Here is an 18,501-nt window from a genome sequence, read left to right on the forward strand (position 1 = left end):
TTCCCTGATGGTGCAGTGATTAGGACTCTGTGCTCTCACTGCTGAGGGCCCTGGTTCAGTCCCTGGTGGGGGAACTGGGATCCTGTAAACCATGGGGTGGCCAAAATAAAAAAATTAAAGGATGCTGGAGAAGAGCCCTTCCTGCAAACCTGCTAGCCACAGCATAGGCGCTGGGGGCAGAGAAATCTGGTTTGAGTTGTCTCAGCCAGCCCTTTCTAACTGTGACCAAGGGCAAGTGTCCTGACTTCTTTCTAGGTTCGGTTTTCTGCTCTGTAAAATGGGGTTACACTCAAGCCAGCCTCACCAAATATCTGGAGGATTCATTGAGCTAATGCAGGTGAGTGTGGCACCTGGCACACGGTGACACTCCAGACAACGTCAGAGAATCAGGATAGATGTGAGCGGTCTGCCTGAGTCAGAGGAAAAAGTCAGATGGGGCGGGGGGTGGGGGGTGTCTCTAAGTAAGTAAGTGTTAGTCGCTCAGTTGTGCCTGACTCTTTGCGACCCCATAGACTGCAGCTCACCAGGCTCCTCTGTCCATGAGATTTTCCAGGCAAGGATACTGGAGTGGGTTGCCATTTCCTTCTCCAGGGGATCTTCCCAACCCAGGGATTGAACCCAGGTCTCCTGCACTGCAGGCAGATTCTTTACCAACTGAGATACAAGAGAAACTCCAATCTCTGGAAACAGGTAAATTCCAGTTTCACCTCTGCCACTTATGATTGGTCTCACCGACTCAATGGACATGAATTTGGGCAAATTCAAACTCAGGTCCGGGAGAAGGTGAGGTACAGGGAAGCCTGGCGTGCTGCAGTCCACGGGGTCGCAAAGTATCGGACACGACTTAGCAACTGAAAAACAATTATCTGTGGCCTTCAAGCCCGCTCCTTCTCCTCTCTTTGAAATGCCTGTTTCTCTTTATTAAAATGAAGAGGATGACTGGATTTGCCTTCCAACGTCCCTCCCTGATGGTCAAGCAAGTGGTTCTTAATCTCTACAGTGCATCCAAATTACCTGGAGAACTTGTTAACACAAGTTTGCTGCCTGGGAGAAATTTCTCTGCCTGCTCTGATCTATTCAGAACTTGAAATCTCTCAAATTAACCTGAAAGAAAAAGCCAGACCCCGTTTGGAGCACAGATTCCTTCTCTCCCAGGCAGTGTTTTGGTGGTTGCATCAGGGCCCTGGAGGAGGTGTTCTAGAATGGAGAGAGCTGGTAATTAGGCCCTTGGGCAAATGGAGAGCCCACTGCAGAGCCTGAGGACCCTTCAGGGAGCCTCACGCAGGGCTGGGGCCAGTGCTGGGGCTGACAGCTCCTCCTTCATCTGTGATTATTCCTAATGAGCCGGAAAAGCTCATGTTCATTGTTGAAATTTAGAGGAACAGAATGAGGAAACTAAAATTGTCAGTATTAACATTTTGAGATAGTACCTTCTGGGTTAAAAAAAAAAAACAACACTTTTTTTAACCTTTTATTACTTAAGCTGAGTTGTGGCTCCCTTAGTGTTTGTTTCATTATGCATCTTTTTTTTTTTTTTTTGCCATACTGCGCAGAATGTGGGAATTCTAATTCCCTGACCAGGGGTCAAACCTGGGCCCCTGTGGTGGAAGCTGGGAGTCCTAACTGCTGGACCACCAGGGAAGTCTTGATTTTTATTGTATATCTTTATATGGAACATACGTATTACGTTTGGGTTGGACTGTGTCCGTGAAAAGTTAATATGTTGAAGTCCTAGCCCCCAGTACCTCAGTATGCTACTTTATTTGGAAATTGAGTTGTTGTAGATGGAGCTAGTGAGGATGAAGTCATACTGGAAAAGGATGGGCCTCTAATCCACTACAGCTACTATCCTTATAAAATGGGGAAATTGAGACGCAGACAGGCACGCACGTGCAGAGGGCCATTGGTAGGCTGGATTCTGCTGCCTAGGAACTACCAAAGCCTAGGGTGAGCCCTGGACTAGATCCTTCCCAAGTGCCTTCAGAGGGAGTGTGGCCTTGCCAACCCTTTTTCTGTGTGTTAATTTTCTCATCTCTTTTCTTATTTTTGGCTGTGCTGGGTCTTCATCGCTGCTGGACGGCTTTCTCCAGGTTCGGTGAGCAGCGGCTACTCTTCCAGCCGGTTCGCTGGCTTCTCCTTGCAGTGTCTTCGCTTACTGCTGAGCATAGGCTCTAGTTGCACGGGCTTTAGCAGTTGCAGCATGTGGGCTCAGTTGCTCTGCAGCCCAGGAAATCTTCCCAGACTAGGGATCGAACCCATGTCCCCTACTTTGGCAGGCGGGTTCTTATCCACTGCATCACCAAGACAGTCCCTTGTCAACATCTTGACCTGACTTCTGGTCTTTGGAACTATTTGGCTCGGTTTAGTTTCTGTCGTTTTATTCACCTCGAGTGTGGTACTTTGTCACAGCAGCCCTAGCAAACTACATACCCCCTTTCGTTCATAAATTTTTAAAGAATATATAAGAATACTACAAGAAACATCCATGTATCCTCTACCCCAAACTTGCATTTTTTTTCCTCTGTGAATATATATCTACATCTCTCTTCAGCCTCCCAAATATATACATGGTCTTATATTGAACTTACTGTTCCTACAATATATTTTTTCAACCAATAGATCATGATTATTTTTCTCCAACAAGTTTTTGATCTGCTGATTTTTTTCTGACTAGAAACATATCCCTTTGCAAAAATACTTAAACATGATAGAAATTTACATCTTACAAGTGAAAATCTCTAACTCTACCTTCCAGAAATAATCAGTCCTGAGAGTTCAGTGTGTGGTCCTCCAGACTTTTTTTTACACATATGTATCAACATGCTGCTGCTGCTGCTAAGTCGCTTCAGTCGTGTCCGACTCTGTGCGACCCCATAGATGGCAGCCCACCAGGCTCCCCCATCCCTGGGATTCTCCAGGCAAGAACACTGGAGTGGGTTGCCATTTCCTTCTCCAATGCATGAAAGTGAAAAAAGTAAATGTAAAGTTGCTTAGTCGTGTTCGATTCTTAGCAACCCCAGGGACTGCAGCCTACCAGGCTCCTCTGTCCATGGGATATTCCAGGCAAGAGTACTGGAGTGGGTTGCCATTTCCTTCTCCAGGGGATCTTCCCGACCCAGGGATGGAACCCAGGTCTCCTGCATTCCAGGCAGATGCTTTAGAACAATTGATCTGTCTTACTTTTAATGGCTCAGTCATCTTTCCTTGAATATATGTAATGTAATTTATCAAGTGTGCTTCCCAGGTGGCTCAGTGGTAAAGAACCCACCTGTCAATGCAGGAGATTTGAGATACTGGTTTGATCTCTGGGTTAGGAAGATCCCTAGGAGGAGGGCATGGCAACCCACTCCAGTATTCTTGCCTGGAGAATCCCATGGACAGAGGAGCCTGGTGGGCCACAATCCATAGGGTTGCAGAGAGTTGGATACAACTGAAGTGACTTAGCACTCATGCACAATTTATCAAGGAGCTAAAATTCTTCATCCTTTCACAAATATTAGTCATTTCAGTGAGACCTCAGGTTAGACAGATCTATGAGCTGGGATCCAGAATCTAGAAGTGCCCCATCCAACCCTACCCCAACTAGTCTGTATTCTCAACTGCACTGGACCAATCATTCTTTTTTATTTTTTAATCTTTATTTACTTGGCTGTACAGGTCTTAGTTGTGGCACACGGGATCTTCAGTCTTTATTGTGGTATGCAGGATCTTTAGTTGCAGCATGTGGGATCTAGTTCCTTGATCAGGGATCAAACCTGGGCCCCTTGCATTGGGAGAGTGAAATCTCAGCTACTGGACCACCAGGGAAGTCCCTGAATCAGTCATTCTTGCACCAGATTTTAGATAGAATATGCACAGGTGTACACTAGTCTTCCCAGGCGGCTCAGTGGTAAAAATTTTGCCTGCAATGCAGGAGAGCTGGGTTTGATCCCTGGGTTGGGAAGATCCCCTGGAGAAGGAAATGCAACTCACTGTAATATTCTTGCCTGGGAAATCCCATGGACAGAGGAGCCTGGTGGGCTACAGTCCATGGGGTTGCAAAAGAGTTGGACATGACTGAGCATGCACTGGGTAAATATATACTATCAATTACATTTTTTTTTAAATTCGGCTTTTGCTCTGAATCATACAAAGTTTCTTTTTCCAGAAGTCTGGACCACATGGAGCCCTTTTTTTGCCTAGTCTATAGGTGAGCTTGAGGGGACTCCTTTCTCCCTTTTCTCTGAGTAGTCTCTCACCTCTTGGGAAGGTAAAGAAGGGGGAGTTCAAGGAAAGTCATGTTAAAGACAACAAGGGCTGAAGGAGAATTTCTCTGAAATCTTCATATACCTCCATGGTTATTCCATTAAAATATATTCTCAAGTGTGTAATTTCTGGCTCAAAGAGGATGTTGGGTTTTAGGTTTTTGGTGTACAATGCTCAATCATCCTATCAAAAGGTTACATCAATTTTTAAACCTACCAGCGATGTATGGGACTGCTTGTTTCCCAACATCCTCATCAGTGTTGGGTGGTTCCCTTAAAAAAAAATAACAAAGTGGCTGGTGCTGACCAGGCTCTAAGTGGCTTGAATTCAGAAAATTCGATCCATCACTTCTTGTCCTTTTGGCTAAGATAAAGTGCAGATGACATCACTCTTATGGCAGAAAGTGAAGAGGAACTAGAAAGCCTCTTGATGAAAGTGAAAGAGGAGAGTGAAAAAGTTGGCTTAAAGCTCAACATTCAGAAAACGAAGATCATGGCATCTGGTCCCATCACTTCATGGGAAATAGATGGGGAAACAGTGGAAACAGTGTCAGACTTTGTTTTGGGGAGCTCCAGAATCACTGCAGATGGTGATTGCAGCCATGAAATTAAAAGACGCTTACTCCTTGGAAGGAAAGTTATGACCAACCTAGATAGCATATTGAAAAGCAGAGATATTACTTTGCCAACAAAGGTCTGTCTAGTCAAGGCTATGGTTTTTCCAGTAGTCATGTATGGATGTGAGAGTTGGACTGTGAAGAAAGCTGAGCGCCGAAGAATTGATGCTTTTGAACTATGGTGTTGGAGAAGACTCTTGTGAGTCCCTTGGACTGCAAGGATATCCAACCAGGCCATCCTAAAGGAGACCAGTCCTGGGTGTTCATTGGAAGGACTGATGCTTAGGCCGAAACTCCAGTACTTTGGCCACCTCATGCGAAGAGTTGACACATTGGAAAAGACTAATGCTGGGAGGGATTGGGGGCAGGAGGAGAAGGGGACAACAGAGGATGAGATGGCTGGATGGCATCACTGACTCGATGGACGTGAGTCTGAGTGAACTCCGGGAGATGGTGATGGATAGGGAGGCCTGGCGTGCTGCGATCCATGGGGTCACAAAGAGTTGGACACGACTGAGCGACTGAACTGAACTGAAAGTGCATAAAACATGATCCAGATCCAAAGTGACATAGGGGAATTTCCTGGCAGTACAGTGGTTAGGACTCCTTGCTTCCACTGCAGGGGGCAGTGGGTTCGATGCCTGGTTGGGGAACTAAGAGTCTGCAAGCTGCATGGTGGAGCTAAAAAATATCAGAATCATTCGAATTCTATACCTGCATTTTTCAAATACCACAAAAGGGACAGATAGCCAGACCAGTTATACTTTAAAAGTCGCTCTTTTCTTCCCAACCACACGTCCTTCACACACTACAGGTGTCCCTGTTCCCCTGTCTTCAGCACCCCACCAATACCTCTCTGTTCCTCTTCTTGTGAGATTTTCCTCATCTTTCCTGTCATTCACCTCTAGCGCGTGTGTGTGCATGTGTGTATATTAAGGGGGTGAGCTCTCCACCCTTCTCTATCACAAAGGCCCCAAAGAACTGCACCAACTGAGATAGATTCTCCTAAGACGGTAGGTAGGGGACAAACCCACAGGCAGAATCCTCCAGTGGTTGGGGAGGAAGCATCCCATCTGGTCATGCTAAAGTGGTTGGCTGTGTGCTCCTTGAAGGCCAAGTGGGACATGTTAGTTTGGTGTCCCTTACACTGGCCTTAGCACGCAGTTAGGGACTTAATGTTCGTTCATTGAATGTGGGAGCACTGAGAATCGATCAACAGCTCTTGTGCTGGAGGTTGCAAGACACATTCCACAGAGATGTTTGACATAGGCCTGTAAACAAGGAGATTATCTTGGGCTGCTCAGAATGACGTCACCTCCTTTCAAGTCGGGGGATAAGGTGGTGGAAGTTAAAGGTGAGGGAAGGTGAAGAGAAGATGGAGGAAATTCCACTGGATGGCTTTTTTTTTTCCCTCTATGAAAAAGGAGAGTTGGTGTATGGGATGGGGAAGAGGCAAAGATTTAGAAAAGCCAGTGTGGTAAACACTTGCTGGACAGTGATAAAGGCTCAGCTGAGGGTGAAGGAAATGATTTGTGCGTTTGATCTTTGGGGAGACTCACTCAGGTGGTTGGATTAAGTAGTGATTGGGGCTCCATCACTTAACAGGGAGAAAATGAATGGATCAAGGGAGTGGATGGCTCCCTAACACCGAGGAATGACTACGCATTAGACAGTGGGGGTTGGGGGGGATGGCAGAAGTAGTAGTTTTGTTTGGACGGGGAGGGGACCTGGAACTTGAGATTTAGCGTGGACCGGTGTGTAGATCTTGGGCCTGCACGTCTGAGGTGCGGGCAAGGTTACGTAGATGAGGATGTTAAGGAACTGAGACCAGGCTGGCCCTGAGGATGTCCAAATCTTCCAGAATCCAGGGTGGTTCCATGAGCCACGTGACAGCAATCCCCCCACCCCGATTGGCTGACAGTGAAGCATAGTTGAGAAGATGGCGACTCAGCGAGAACTTCAGCGGAATAGGTCTGTACACACAGCGGGAGTATAGTGTGCAGGAGGGCGGTGAAGATCTAGGGGAATGCGCATCCCCTTCCTTCAGCCTGGACGAAGACAGATAGTGCAGGACGGCGAGAGAGTCTGGGTGGTGTGCAGAAGTGGGGGTCCATTTCTGCACTAACGGAGGGGGAGAATAGACAGGGCTGTATTTCCAGAAGCAGTGGGCAGCAGCTGCGGACACATGAACATATTTGGTGACCCCTCTCTGAGCCCAGACGGCAAAGCGTCTGCGTGTAATGCAGGAAGACCTGAGTTTGATCCCTGGGTAGGGAAGATCCCCTGGAGAAGGAAATGGCAACCCACTCCAGTCCTCTTGCCTGGAAAATTGTATGGATGGAGGAGCTGGTAGGCTCCAGTCCATGGGGCTCGCAAAGAGTCGGACAGGACTGAGCGACTTCACAGGTTCACTCTGAGCCCAGTGGCCCAATACGAACCAGAGAGAGCGGACTGGAATTTGGTTGCTACCCTGAGTGAGGGAAACCGAGGACGATAGGGTGAAAATGGCGGAGGCGGGGGGTTAAGCTCGGCCTTGAACGGCTAGACAAGCCGGGGCAGGGCCCGTCGGTGGCGTCGCGCGTCTCCATGGCGACGCGGCGCGGCGGCCGGAAGAGGGCGGGGCTTCTGCTGCGGCTGCTGCTGGCAAGGCATCTCTGTGACGCCGGGGGCTGGGCCTAAATGGCTAAACCCGAGAGGCTCCCGGGGGGGTTTGAACTGGCCAATGGGCGAGCTGCCGACCGGGTGTCGGAAAAGGAGGCGGAAGCGGGGAGGAGTCGCCGCCGGGGCCGGACTGCATCCGCCGCGGCGTCTCCATGGCACTGCCCTGGCCTCCGACTTCAACGACTTCATAAGGCGGCGTTTCTGGGCGCAGCCGTGTCGCTCCTGGTGAGAGGCCGCTGGGAGGCGGGACCCAGGCCGCTCCGGGTCGGGGTGGGGGGAGGGGGCGCTGTCCGTCGGGATCGCTTGGCCCCGCTGCCCAGACCCCCCGACCCACGCACCCAGGCCGCCCCCCGCCTGCACGCTTGTCCCTCTCCGGTCAGAATCTGGACAAGCACCCCCCGCCCCCGCCCCGCCCACCGGCGCGGGCCTTCTCCCGCTAACGGGCGGGTCTCTCCTCACCTGGCCACACCAGCAGGGCGCTCTGCCACCTCCTCCTCTGCTGCCCTCCGGCAGGGCTTCGCCCTCCTCTCTATGGGCAGAAACGGGGCCCTTCCAGCCCGCTGGTGGGTGGTCGTCCTTCCTCTCTCCACCGACGGAGACTGGGCTCGCACCCTCTTTTGCCCCGGCCGGTGGGCCCCGCCCCGTCCGCCTTGCCCTCCCTGGAGCGCCTCGGCCCGGCGGTTATTTGGGCCGGGCTCCTCGTAGGCAAGCGCTGTCCTCGGGGAACGCCTCTCGAGGCTTGCCTCCCTGGCTTGGAAGGGCCTCCCTGGTCCAGCGGGCCTCCCTACTGGGGAATCCTGCCCCCGGCTCCCTGCCACAACCCGGCGTCGAACCCGCTCTTAACTCGGATACTAAAATCCTAGCGGCCGCCGCTGCTGCGCCCCTGGAGTATTTTTTCCCTCGGCCGTCGGGGAGTTGCCCACTAGCTGCCCCCTTTGCCCCGCCCCGTCAGCCTCCGCTCCTCCCTCCTCCAAATGCTATTGGCCTCCTCGGGTGTCTATTCTGCCGGGAACGCCCCTTCTCCTAGGAGACTGTTGCCCTGGCCCCGCCCCGAATATCCCTCCAGCTCCCAGCGCCGGTTCCGGCCCTCTGGGGCCCACCTGGGGCCTAGCGGTTTTCTCCCAACTTCCTCGCAACGCTAGCCAGCATTTCAGGTTTCCACCACCCCCGCCGCTGGTGACCACCCCACCTTCCGTCTCGCTGGGGGGTCTGGGTGTGGTGGTCCTTTTCCCTCGAAGTTCCGCCCCCTGTTGCCCCTCCCTGGGGAGCGGAGCTCTCACCGCCCTTGTCCACCGGGTCGCTCAGCCTCTCTCCTATCTTCCTCCCCACCCCCACCCCCACCCCACCCCACCCCCCAACTTTGGCAGGACAGTTGCTGTGCGACTTGGACAGTAGAGGAGCGTCTCCCAAGTTTTCATCCAACAGCCACCCCTAAAGCTTCCACCCTCCTCCCCTGAGAGGACGTTTGATGCCGGGCCCCTGAGATTCTCATTGACACGCCCCTCTGGGTCCCCCTGAGCCAGAGCCTGCTGACCCAATTGCCCACCTTTGCGGCTTTGATGCCTAACCATGTCTGCCTCATCCTCAGGCGGCTCCCCCAGGTACTGCCGTTGTGGGGGGCACCTCTGCCAACAGGGCAGGGAAACGTGGGCAGGGGCTCCCAGGCCGGGCTGGCTGAAGGATTCTTTTCTCAGCTTCCCTGTTTCTGTGTACTGAAGGCCTCGACCAAAACATTCAAAACTAATTTTTAGGAGGAAGGAGGAAATGCACTCACATGATACCCTCTCTGTCTCCCTCTGGCCCTCTCAGGTGCCCCAGTTCCTGGTAGCAAATAGGATCACCATTGTTATCACTGGAATACTAGGCTCAGATCTTTTTTGGAAGGAGGCTAGGTGTAAGTAAATAACCATGTAAGAAGTGGATGTTGCGGTTAGCCATATGTTGATGGAATCCAGGGAGTCTGATGGAAAGCCTACTGAGAAAGAGCTTTCCCACATCTATTGACTTTTAAGTGTTCACAAATAATCTGAGGAGGAGAAACAGCTGTCTACCCAGGTTTGGTAATTCCTTGGCTAGATGATTAGTAGGACTCTATTTTTTTTTCCTTTTTACCAAGGTGTGACATACATACAACAAAGTGTGTGTTAAAGTGCTTGAGAATTTTTCATTGCATTTTTATGTTGCGTTTTTTTCCCCAAAATAATGGAGGGTGAGGACAAGGTCGTATTTTGGGGATCTGTCTTTTAGGCAGTGGGATGGATCGCAAGTCCCTTCCTGTCTTGGAGTTCTTGGATGTACTGCTGCCAAAATTTGGAGATTAAATATTTGCTTTATTTGCATATTTGGTGAGGGGGCCATTTATGTATAAGATGTGGTATTACAAAAATTTTTAAAAATAATAACCCTACCTCTTAGGTGCTTAAAGGGTAGCAAGTGAAATATTTTAGGTAGTAATCATTTTTCATCCTCTTAGTTGAATATATGATGGTTAATTTTATGAGACTGAATCACAGAGACTATTCCAGAGCCTATGGCTCTGTCTTTTCTGGTCAGTTGTTCACTGAGCATTGTTCCAGGCAGTATTCTGGGCACTTTGACCCTCATCCAGGCTACTATGTTGACTGTTAGCCACATGCTGTCTGCTTTTCATCTCCTGAAAGGATGACAGCTGGGCCTTTCAGTAAAAGGTCACAATACATGTGACGCAATGGCAGGCTAAAAAGCCAGCGCTGCTCATGCTCACTGCCCCATGTCTCCATCCTCCTGCCGGGCACACCATGAGTGTTTGGTGCTCGTGTCAAGGGAGCCAAGTAATTCCAGACTGGCTCTCCTAGCCGTGAACTCGTTAGCCATATGTAGTATATAGCTTCGGGAGAGCTAAGAAATAAAAGAGCCCTAGGTTTCTGCTTATAATCTGGTTCTTGTGCCTGGGTACAGGTTTCCATCGTGTGGAAAGAACGGAGTAACGAGTCTCACGCAGAAAAAGGTCTTGAGGACACCTTGTGGCGCACCCAGTGTTACCGTGACGGTAGGTGACATGCGCTCGGAGCAGCCCCTCCACCTGTGGCCCTGCCAGAAAAAAAACGCACGCTTCTGCTGGCACCCCGGTGGCCAGGCGCTCTGTTAAGTGCCTTCATACATAGACTGCTCATGGATCGATTTGGCTTTGCCTGTGGTAAGGCTGCCGGGTGTGAGGAGGTTGTCTTACTCTAATCTTTCTGGACAGATTTCAAAAATCATAAAACAAATTTTCCAAAAGGAAAGAAGGGAAAAAATGTAAAAGAACTGGGACTGATAGGAGCTGCTGGTGGGCGAGGGGGTCTCTGTTTGGCCCTGCTTATGTTGTCTTTAGAATCTGTACAACCTTCTCATCTTGGCATTTCTTCCAGCTTTCTGTCTTGATCGTCTTTTACCTGCCTGCTGCTTGTTGTGCCTTGCACCCTAACCCTTCTGTATGTTTCCCATGCTAATCCGCATGCCCCGTTCAGAATTAGCGTGGCGGCCTCACCCGCTTTCCAGCTGTGCTGTGCTGCGTCTCAGGAGGAGCCGTGCGTTCCAGCAGGCTTGCAAAGAGATGGAGCTCTGAGGACCCTGGGGCCTTGGGTTTAGGGCTCTTGTGTAGAACTTGCGGGTCGCTCAGCCCCTGTTCTTGGGTGGTCTTGGGTCTCCCCAGTGGTCTTCAGTTGGCATCTCTGCATGAGCCTGCTGAACGGCACACCCGCCTCGCTTCCCGCCTGCATGCCAGTAGTGCTGGTCGCTGTCCTGCTCGCTTGGTGGCTAGGCTTTCAGTGGCCCCCAGAGGCTGTGAGCTCGGTTTTTATGCCCAGTTTACTCATCCGCAGATCAACCTTTTTTGTGTTGTCCTCCCCCGCCTGCCAGAAGCGAACCATGAAGGACCGCTCTTCAACTCCCCCCTTACATGTTCACGTGGATGAGAACACCCCTGTCCACGTCCACATAAAAAAACTCTCCAAAACGTCAGCGACCAACAGCCAGGTAGGAGCATGCCAGGGGGGTGAGGCCAACGCACTCACTTTCAGAGGTCGGTCGCCTGGTTGGAAGGTAGGCAGGACAGTCACCCAGAAAAGGCAGCAGTAGCCTTGGTCAGAAGAGGCTCCCCTGCAGAGTTGGAAGCGGACGCCACTTGCAGAGTGACGCCACGGCCAGCTAGGTAGGGAAGTGACCCTGGGTTTGTCCCTTTCCACAGAAATCTCATAAGCGCGGAATGAAAGGGGACACCGTGAATGTGCGGCGGAGTGTCCGGGTGAAAACCAAGGTACCTTGGATGCCCCCTGGAAAATCATCCGCCCGGCATGTGGGATGCAATTGGGAGGTAGGCTCATTCTTGTTCAGGCTTTTCTTCTCGGACTGGTCAGGTTCTAGCAGGCCTCATGCTCGGTACTGTTCAGGGTTGGCTGTAGCTCTCAGAGACGTCCCAGTGGGTCCCACTTACTGAGTGCCTTGCTAAACCCTGAAAGTACGAGAATCTTCTCGAGTTCTTCCAACACCGTAACGTGGTAGCTGCACCCGCTCTCCCAAGGTGCAGATGAGAACCCAAGGCTCAGAGAGGTGAAGTGTCACAGAGGGAGTGGCAGAGCTGGAGGTAGGGCTCAGGGTGTCTCGTTCTAGAGGTGGTACCCGGAGCTTCTCTGATTTGTATGTGAGGAGCTAATACTGTGCCAGTGTCTGAAGCAGACTTGACAAATGTATACCAGAATGTACACCTCCAGGAAGGCATCTTCTCTTTTGTGGTCACCCACATAAGAGACCATGCACTTACTCCGTAGATAGTATCAGAACCACTGGAATAGGGACTTGCCTGGTGGTGCAGTGGTTAAGACTCAGCCCTCCCAATGCACAGGTGCTATCCCTGGTCAGGGAACTAAGATCCCACATGCCGCGTGGAGTGGCCAGAAACTTAAAAAAAACATACATTGGAACAATCTCCTGAGGAATAATTGCCTTCAGTATTAGTTGCCAAGGTACCAGGAGAACTGTTGTCTCTTTTTGGCCATGCCTCAACACGTTTTGCTTGTCTGTCCATCCTGTGCAGTAATTCATGCATTTCTTGAGACATTGCTGTGCACTGGGGTTTCAGCTGCAAACTGGCAGCTCTGCCCTCTACGCTTACATTCTGGTCAATTGCAGTGAAGAAACCCAACCATAAGACAAGGCCTATGGCTGTGTTTTAGACCGAAGTCTCATGATTGAGACAATTAAAGGCCTTGAGACTGCAGTCGGCCAACCATATCCGCCGGTTCTGTGTCTGTGGAGTCAACCTTCCAGAGATAAAAAACAAAAATCCAGAAAGTTCCAAAAAGCAAAACTTGAATTTGCTGTGTGCAGCAACTATTTACATAGCATTTCCATTGTATCAAGTATTATAAATAATCTAGAGAGAATTTAAAGTGTACAGGAGGATGCGCCTAGGTTACATGCAAATACTACACCATTTTAAATAAGGGACTTGAGCACCCTCAGATTTCAGTATCCATGAGGGTCTTGAAACCAATCCCTGTGGATACCGAGGGATGACTATATCTTAAGAGGATGAGGCCTGCTCTATTTTGAAAGATTTATTCTTTTTATGAGAGCTTATTACTTTTAAAATTAGAAATAATCGTAATTACTTTGAAGTGTAGAGTCATAATTCATGCCCTTGACTCCCTGATTCTTTAATCCCTAAGAGACAAAGGGAGTTTGGTATTCTCGGGAGTACATGAAAAGTTTTCTGACATATCTCCAAGGAAGATTGGAATTAAAATGATTTCTAAGATTTTTACCATGTGTACCTCACTAGCAATCAGTGAAATGGAAATTAGAACCAACTACATTTTCGAAAAAATAACAAGTTGTCATTTTTGTTGAGTGGAAAGAAGTTGAAAAGATTCAGAATATCTCTGTTGACAAGCATATGGGGGTATCACCAAATCTTTTTAGATAGTTTTTGAGTGGATGGTTTGGCAGCATTTATCTAAACATGGATTCTATAGTTCTGCACTTGGGAATTGATGCTCAAAAAGTCACAGAAGAGCACAGGAATCTGTGTGTAACAGGATGTTTGCTGAAGCGTTGTTTGTATTAGGGAAAAATTAGATGCCATCTAACTGTTTGTTAGGAGGGTATTGGTTAAAGTTAAGATGCATCCATATAATGAAAGGCCACACAACCACTGCTAGATCGAGGTGGATGTCTCTATAAGCACCGAGCAGCACAGCATGGAGAGTGTGGCCCTGTTTGTGCAGAAAAGGACATCTGTGTGTCCACATGTGTATGAATATGTTTGTATGTACAAACATTTTCTGGGAGGCAATACTAGAAGTAGTAAACAGTGATTACCTCTGGGTGTGGGAGGCTTTACTGCTTTATCTTTTTGTGGTCTGCCTAAATGTCTTTTTCACATAATATATTTTATAGTTTAAAGCACTTTTTAAATTTTTAGTGAAGAGACTTAGGTAGTTTTTTGAAATACAAATATCAAAAGTCATGCCACTGTGGAAATGGACTTCCTGTCGACATGGGTTACTAGGAGCTGTGGTCCCCTCTGGAAAGCTCAGTGCCTCTTCCAGGCCTGGGGCCACAGAATCCTGGAAATGGAGGGGCCCAGAGACGTGCCCGACCATCTCTTGAGCAGTAGCTGTCTCTCATGCTGTCCTCTCGGACTAGCTCCTCTCCACTTTTCAGTGGCCTTCCATGTTCCCAGCAGGCCTCAGCCCACCCTTTCCATTATCGACAAGAGAGAAAAGACCTTAGGAGGAGGAAGTTTGTGGTGGAGCTGGACATGGACTCCAGTAGCTGCTGTGTGATGTGGGGATTCTCGTTTGATTTTTTTTTTTTAATTCTTGTTTGATTTTTAAAACCTCTTCTGGTACCTAAGATATCTTTGGGAGAAAGCACGTCTGGGTTTTTTTTTCCTCTGTTATTAAGCAAGTCATCTGTTTTTATGATGGAAAGTTGAAAATACCATAAGAGAGACAATCACTTGTCATTCGAGCACGCACGTCAGAAGCGTGCTGCTTGTTGGCTTTTTACAAACTGTGTATCTGTCACCTCCAGAAACAGCATCACCAGCTTCCCCAGAAGGTCCTCTCTGGTCCTGTTCTTCTTGCTCCCACCCCTGAACGAAACCAGTGAAACTGTTACTATTTTGGTGCATTTATTATCACTTTTTCTGATGCAGAGTTTTTTCTTTTTTTTAATTATAATCATACTATCTATATATTTTCCTATTGTCCTCCTTTTATAGATTAAGAATAACTTTTTTTCTTATAAAAGCAATGCACAGTCATTGTTGAAAAGTCAGAAAATCAAAATCAGCCCAGGGAAGAAAGTAAAAAAGACCTGTAATTCCACCACCCTGAGAAGACCCCTGTAACTTTAGGTGCCAGCTTTCCGGATCTTTTTTTGTGAATATACTCGTTCTTCTGATTTTTGTAGCAGTGGGATTATATTTTACTTATTGAACAACCTTTTTCTCCTCATATTTTGACTATATTTACATTGTTCATTATTTTTTTAAGGCCTTATTCCATTGTGTGTACATTTGTGTGCTGTGAAGTTTTTAACCTGTACTATCTTCTTGTATGTTTATCTATATCCTAACTTGAATTTAAATATTGATTCATATTCTTAGTTATTCTTGATAAATCCCTCAAAATACAGTGTATTGGGATACAGAGCATATACATTTTAAAATTGCACCCTATGTGTCTTACTTGTTTGACATGACCAGCTACACGCTTGTAAAACACATCCTTTTATTCCTGATAGCCATCATCTTGCCCTAGAAATTGGCACAGAAGTTTAACCACCTTAGCTTAAGAGAAGCAAAAAACTGCAAATAGAAATAGCAATAACTTAAGGCACTGGAATAAATGTATAGAATGAGAAAGTCAAAAAAGTTCAATGTATCAAAACCCCATGGAAATGCTGGCCCCTAGATTAGAATTTCTTTTTGAAGTCTCAAAGGTCTTACTCAGCTTTACATAAACTTCTCCGAGAGGCACACGCATTTTTTAAAAATATTTTTTTCTGTTGATATATTTAAGCAAATATTTTCCAGACACACTATTTTAACCCTAAATTAGTCTGTATGCTTTTCTAATACCATTTTCTCCATGCCAAAATAACAATGATTAATCCTGAAAACTTCATTTCTTTTTTTTTTTCCCCAACTTCATATATTAATCATATAGTGTTGGGTCAAAATTCAGATCTCCACTTGTCCTTAAAATACCTGTTAGAGAAGCTTTGTGTGCCTTTGCAGTTATCCACTATCATGTAGTCATATTCATTTAAAAAACTTGCCATATTTCATATCTACCCGGGGTGTTTGAGAGTATCTCCTGCCCCAGACTCTTGCCAGCTTTGGGAATCACCGTTTTTGCCAATTTGTTATGTCCTTCATTTTAAACTTGACACTGTAACACAGGCTTTTTATTTCTATATTAGAAGAGCTTCAGAAACATCATTTAAACGAGGGTAGGTAATGAGATAACGTTCCGCCAAGAAGGTTGCTGTGTCCTTTCCTCCGGGTCCCCGTGGTTGCCCTTGAGCGGTTTTAGCTCTTCCTGCCCAGCGGACAGTCGGGGCTGGTGGGACCAGTGGCTGCAGTTCTGCCTTGTGAGCGCGTGTTTCTCCCTCCTCTACATCAGAATCCGCCTCACTGCCTGGAGATCACGCCACCATCTTCAGAAAAGCTGGTCTCCGTGATGCGGTTAAGTGACCTCTCTACAGAAGATGATGACTCCGGCCACTGTAAAATGAACCGTTACGATAAGAAGATTGACAGTTTAATGAACGCGGTTGGTTGTCTCAAGTCTGAGGTGAGGGAGGTAGGGGCTGGACTGTCTAGTGTCCCGAGGCCACTGGAGACTGTCAGGTGGGGTCATGGTGGACACCCCCTTCCAGCTGCCTCTGCAGGCCTCCCAGGGTTTCAGAGGCCCTTGTGGGAACCTGGGATTCCTCTCCATCAAGCATTTAGCCCGGGCCTGGCCCTGACCTTGCCAGGGGCTCTGTATGGATGGCCTGGTTTGATTTTTTTTTTTTTTTGCAACAGTAAATGAAGTCGATGGTATTATTGTCCCTGTTTTGGAGATGAAATGACTGCAACTCTAGGGCCTCTGTTTTCCATTTTTATGCAGAAGTTTAAAAAAAAGAAGCAATGCCCCAGAGAGGCGAAGGAAGTTTGTCCTCAGTTTCTGGGCTGTGTCTTTGCGGGGACGTGGCAGTGGACTCCAGGCTGTGGCTGCCGGTGGGGCCTGTGTCCTTAGTCGCCCCCTACACCCAGGACCCACGGGCCCTCCCCAGAGAACCTGGGGCTGGTGGCTGCCTGGCAACAGGCCCGCCTTCCTCCACAGCCTGCGGGGCAGGGCCCTTTTGGTGACACCTCCTCTGGTGGTGTGCCAGCCGAACCACCGTTTGTATCCTGGCTCCGTGCCTGAGCAGAAAGTCGCCCAGGCACCGCCCCCTCCATTTCCTCAGTTTCGAGATGAGAGGAACAGTGACTGCCCAGGGTCCTTGTGACGCCTGACTGAGCTGCGCCCAGAGGACCCCCACCCCCACCCCCCACCCCCCACCATGACACTTGAGCGCTCAGTCCGAGGTGCCCTGCCTTGGTCCCGAGCGACGGGCCTCGAGATGCGGGGAGGGGCTGCCTCCCCTCAGTGGGCCCTGGCTGCGTGCCCCCACACAGGTCAAGATGCAGAAGGGAGAGCGCCAGATGGCCAAAAGGTTCCTGGAGGAGCGGAAGGAGGAGCTGGAGGAGGTGGCCCAAGAGCTGGCCGAGACCGAGCACGAGAACACGGTGCTGCGGCACAACATCGAGCGCATCAAGGAGGAGAAGGACTACACCATGTGAGCGGCCCTGCCCCGGGCGCCGGCCCGCACGCCGGCCCGGTCCCCGGGCCAGCAAGGTCACTAATGCACTCCTGGTTCCCCGCAGAGTGCAGTGGGGGAGGGTATCGGGGAGACCTTTCTGAAGGAAAAAAACAGGAGTCCCACAGGACAGCTAGGAGCCAGCAGGTGGGTGCAGGGGCAGAAGACACGGCTGGTCGCAGGATCATGTCCCAGGAAGGCCCCAAGGTGGGAAGAGTCTGTGACTGAGAAGTGAAAACAGCAGGCCAGAGCGAGGGGAACAGGGTGCACCAAGGGCAGGGCTGCCACAGAGGTTGGCAGGGGCTCTCGGTGCCCACTTGGAGGCATTTGCATTGAGGGCGCTTGGGAGCCACTGAAGGGTGTTGGAAGCAAGGGAGCAGTGTGACCAGATGCGGGGAGAGTGGAGGGGAGAGCTCAGAAGTGGATCTGAAGGTGGTGGCTAGGTGGCCTTGGCAGTGGCCGGGGGCTGCGGTGACACTGGTTTCTGAGAGACAAGCAGGTGGCAGCACGTCACCCGGTGTGGAGGCCCTGCTCTGGTGACCGCATTTCCTTCCAGAAGGCCACGCAGGCCTGAAGGGCCATCCCTGCCCCCCTCCCCCACTCCTGTGCCCTGACCAGGAGATGAGGCTCGCAGGGCATTGTGAGGCGAGCCTCGGAGCGTCAGGTGGGCAGGGCCCTGGGGGGCGGCTCACGGGGTCCTGTTCTTTCTGGCCCCAGGCTGCAGAAAAAACACCTCCAGCAGGAGAAGGAGTGCCTCATGTCCAAGCTGGTGGAGGCTGAAATGGACGGGGCTGCTGCTGCCAAACAAGTCATTGCCCTGAAGGATACCATCGGGAAACTGAAATCGGTAAGCGGCCGCCAGAGCCGCCCAACCCGGGGCTGGGCCCAGAGAGGGGCCACGCAGTCATCATGCTGACTTTATGACATCTTCAGGCCAGTGCAGGACACTCTTAACTCCTCAGCACCCCCTCCCCTCTTCTCACTTTTGGGGCCTGACCCTCGAAGATGACCTTTGGTAGGTGGGGCCTCCGAGGAGATGTCATCATGGGTCTCCTGGGATCACAGTAAATCCAGGCATCTGTCTGATTCCTGCAAGTATCAGG

The 18,501-nt window shown here is 49.6% G+C and overlaps 1 protein-coding gene across 16 annotated transcripts in view; it reads left to right on the top strand.

Moving 5' to 3' along the window:
* The first annotated feature begins 7,568 nt into the window (after positions 1 to 7,568).
* The window catches only part of ODF2 (outer dense fiber of sperm tails 2), a 29,169-nt gene continuing 18,236 nt past the window's right edge, over positions 7,569 to 18,501 (top strand). For 4 of the 16 annotated variants that reach the window (XM_006065354.2, XM_025261771.2, XM_044926416.1 and 1 more), the window contains exons 1-7: positions 7,569 to 7,747; positions 10,460 to 10,550; positions 11,402 to 11,518; positions 11,730 to 11,855; positions 16,177 to 16,347; positions 17,217 to 17,377; positions 18,116 to 18,245. In XM_006065354.2, the coding sequence (XP_006065416.1) occupies positions 7,584 to 7,747; positions 10,460 to 10,550; positions 11,402 to 11,518; positions 11,730 to 11,855; positions 16,177 to 16,347; positions 17,217 to 17,377; positions 18,116 to 18,245 (960 nt within the window). In that variant the 5' untranslated portion in view covers positions 7,569 to 7,583. Of the gene's footprint in view, positions 7,748 to 8,575; positions 8,677 to 8,889; positions 9,124 to 10,459; positions 10,551 to 11,364; positions 11,519 to 11,729; positions 11,856 to 16,176; positions 16,348 to 17,216; positions 17,378 to 18,115; positions 18,246 to 18,501 lie in introns of those variants that run through there. The other 12 variants (XM_006065357.3, XM_025261758.2, XM_025261756.2 and 9 more) reach the window with 12 other exon arrangements.

Source organism: Bubalus bubalis, chromosome 12 (assembly GCF_019923935.1).
Source record: "Bubalus bubalis isolate 160015118507 breed Murrah chromosome 12, NDDB_SH_1, whole genome shotgun sequence".
Lineage (NCBI taxonomy): Eukaryota > Metazoa > Chordata > Mammalia > Artiodactyla > Bovidae > Bubalus > Bubalus bubalis.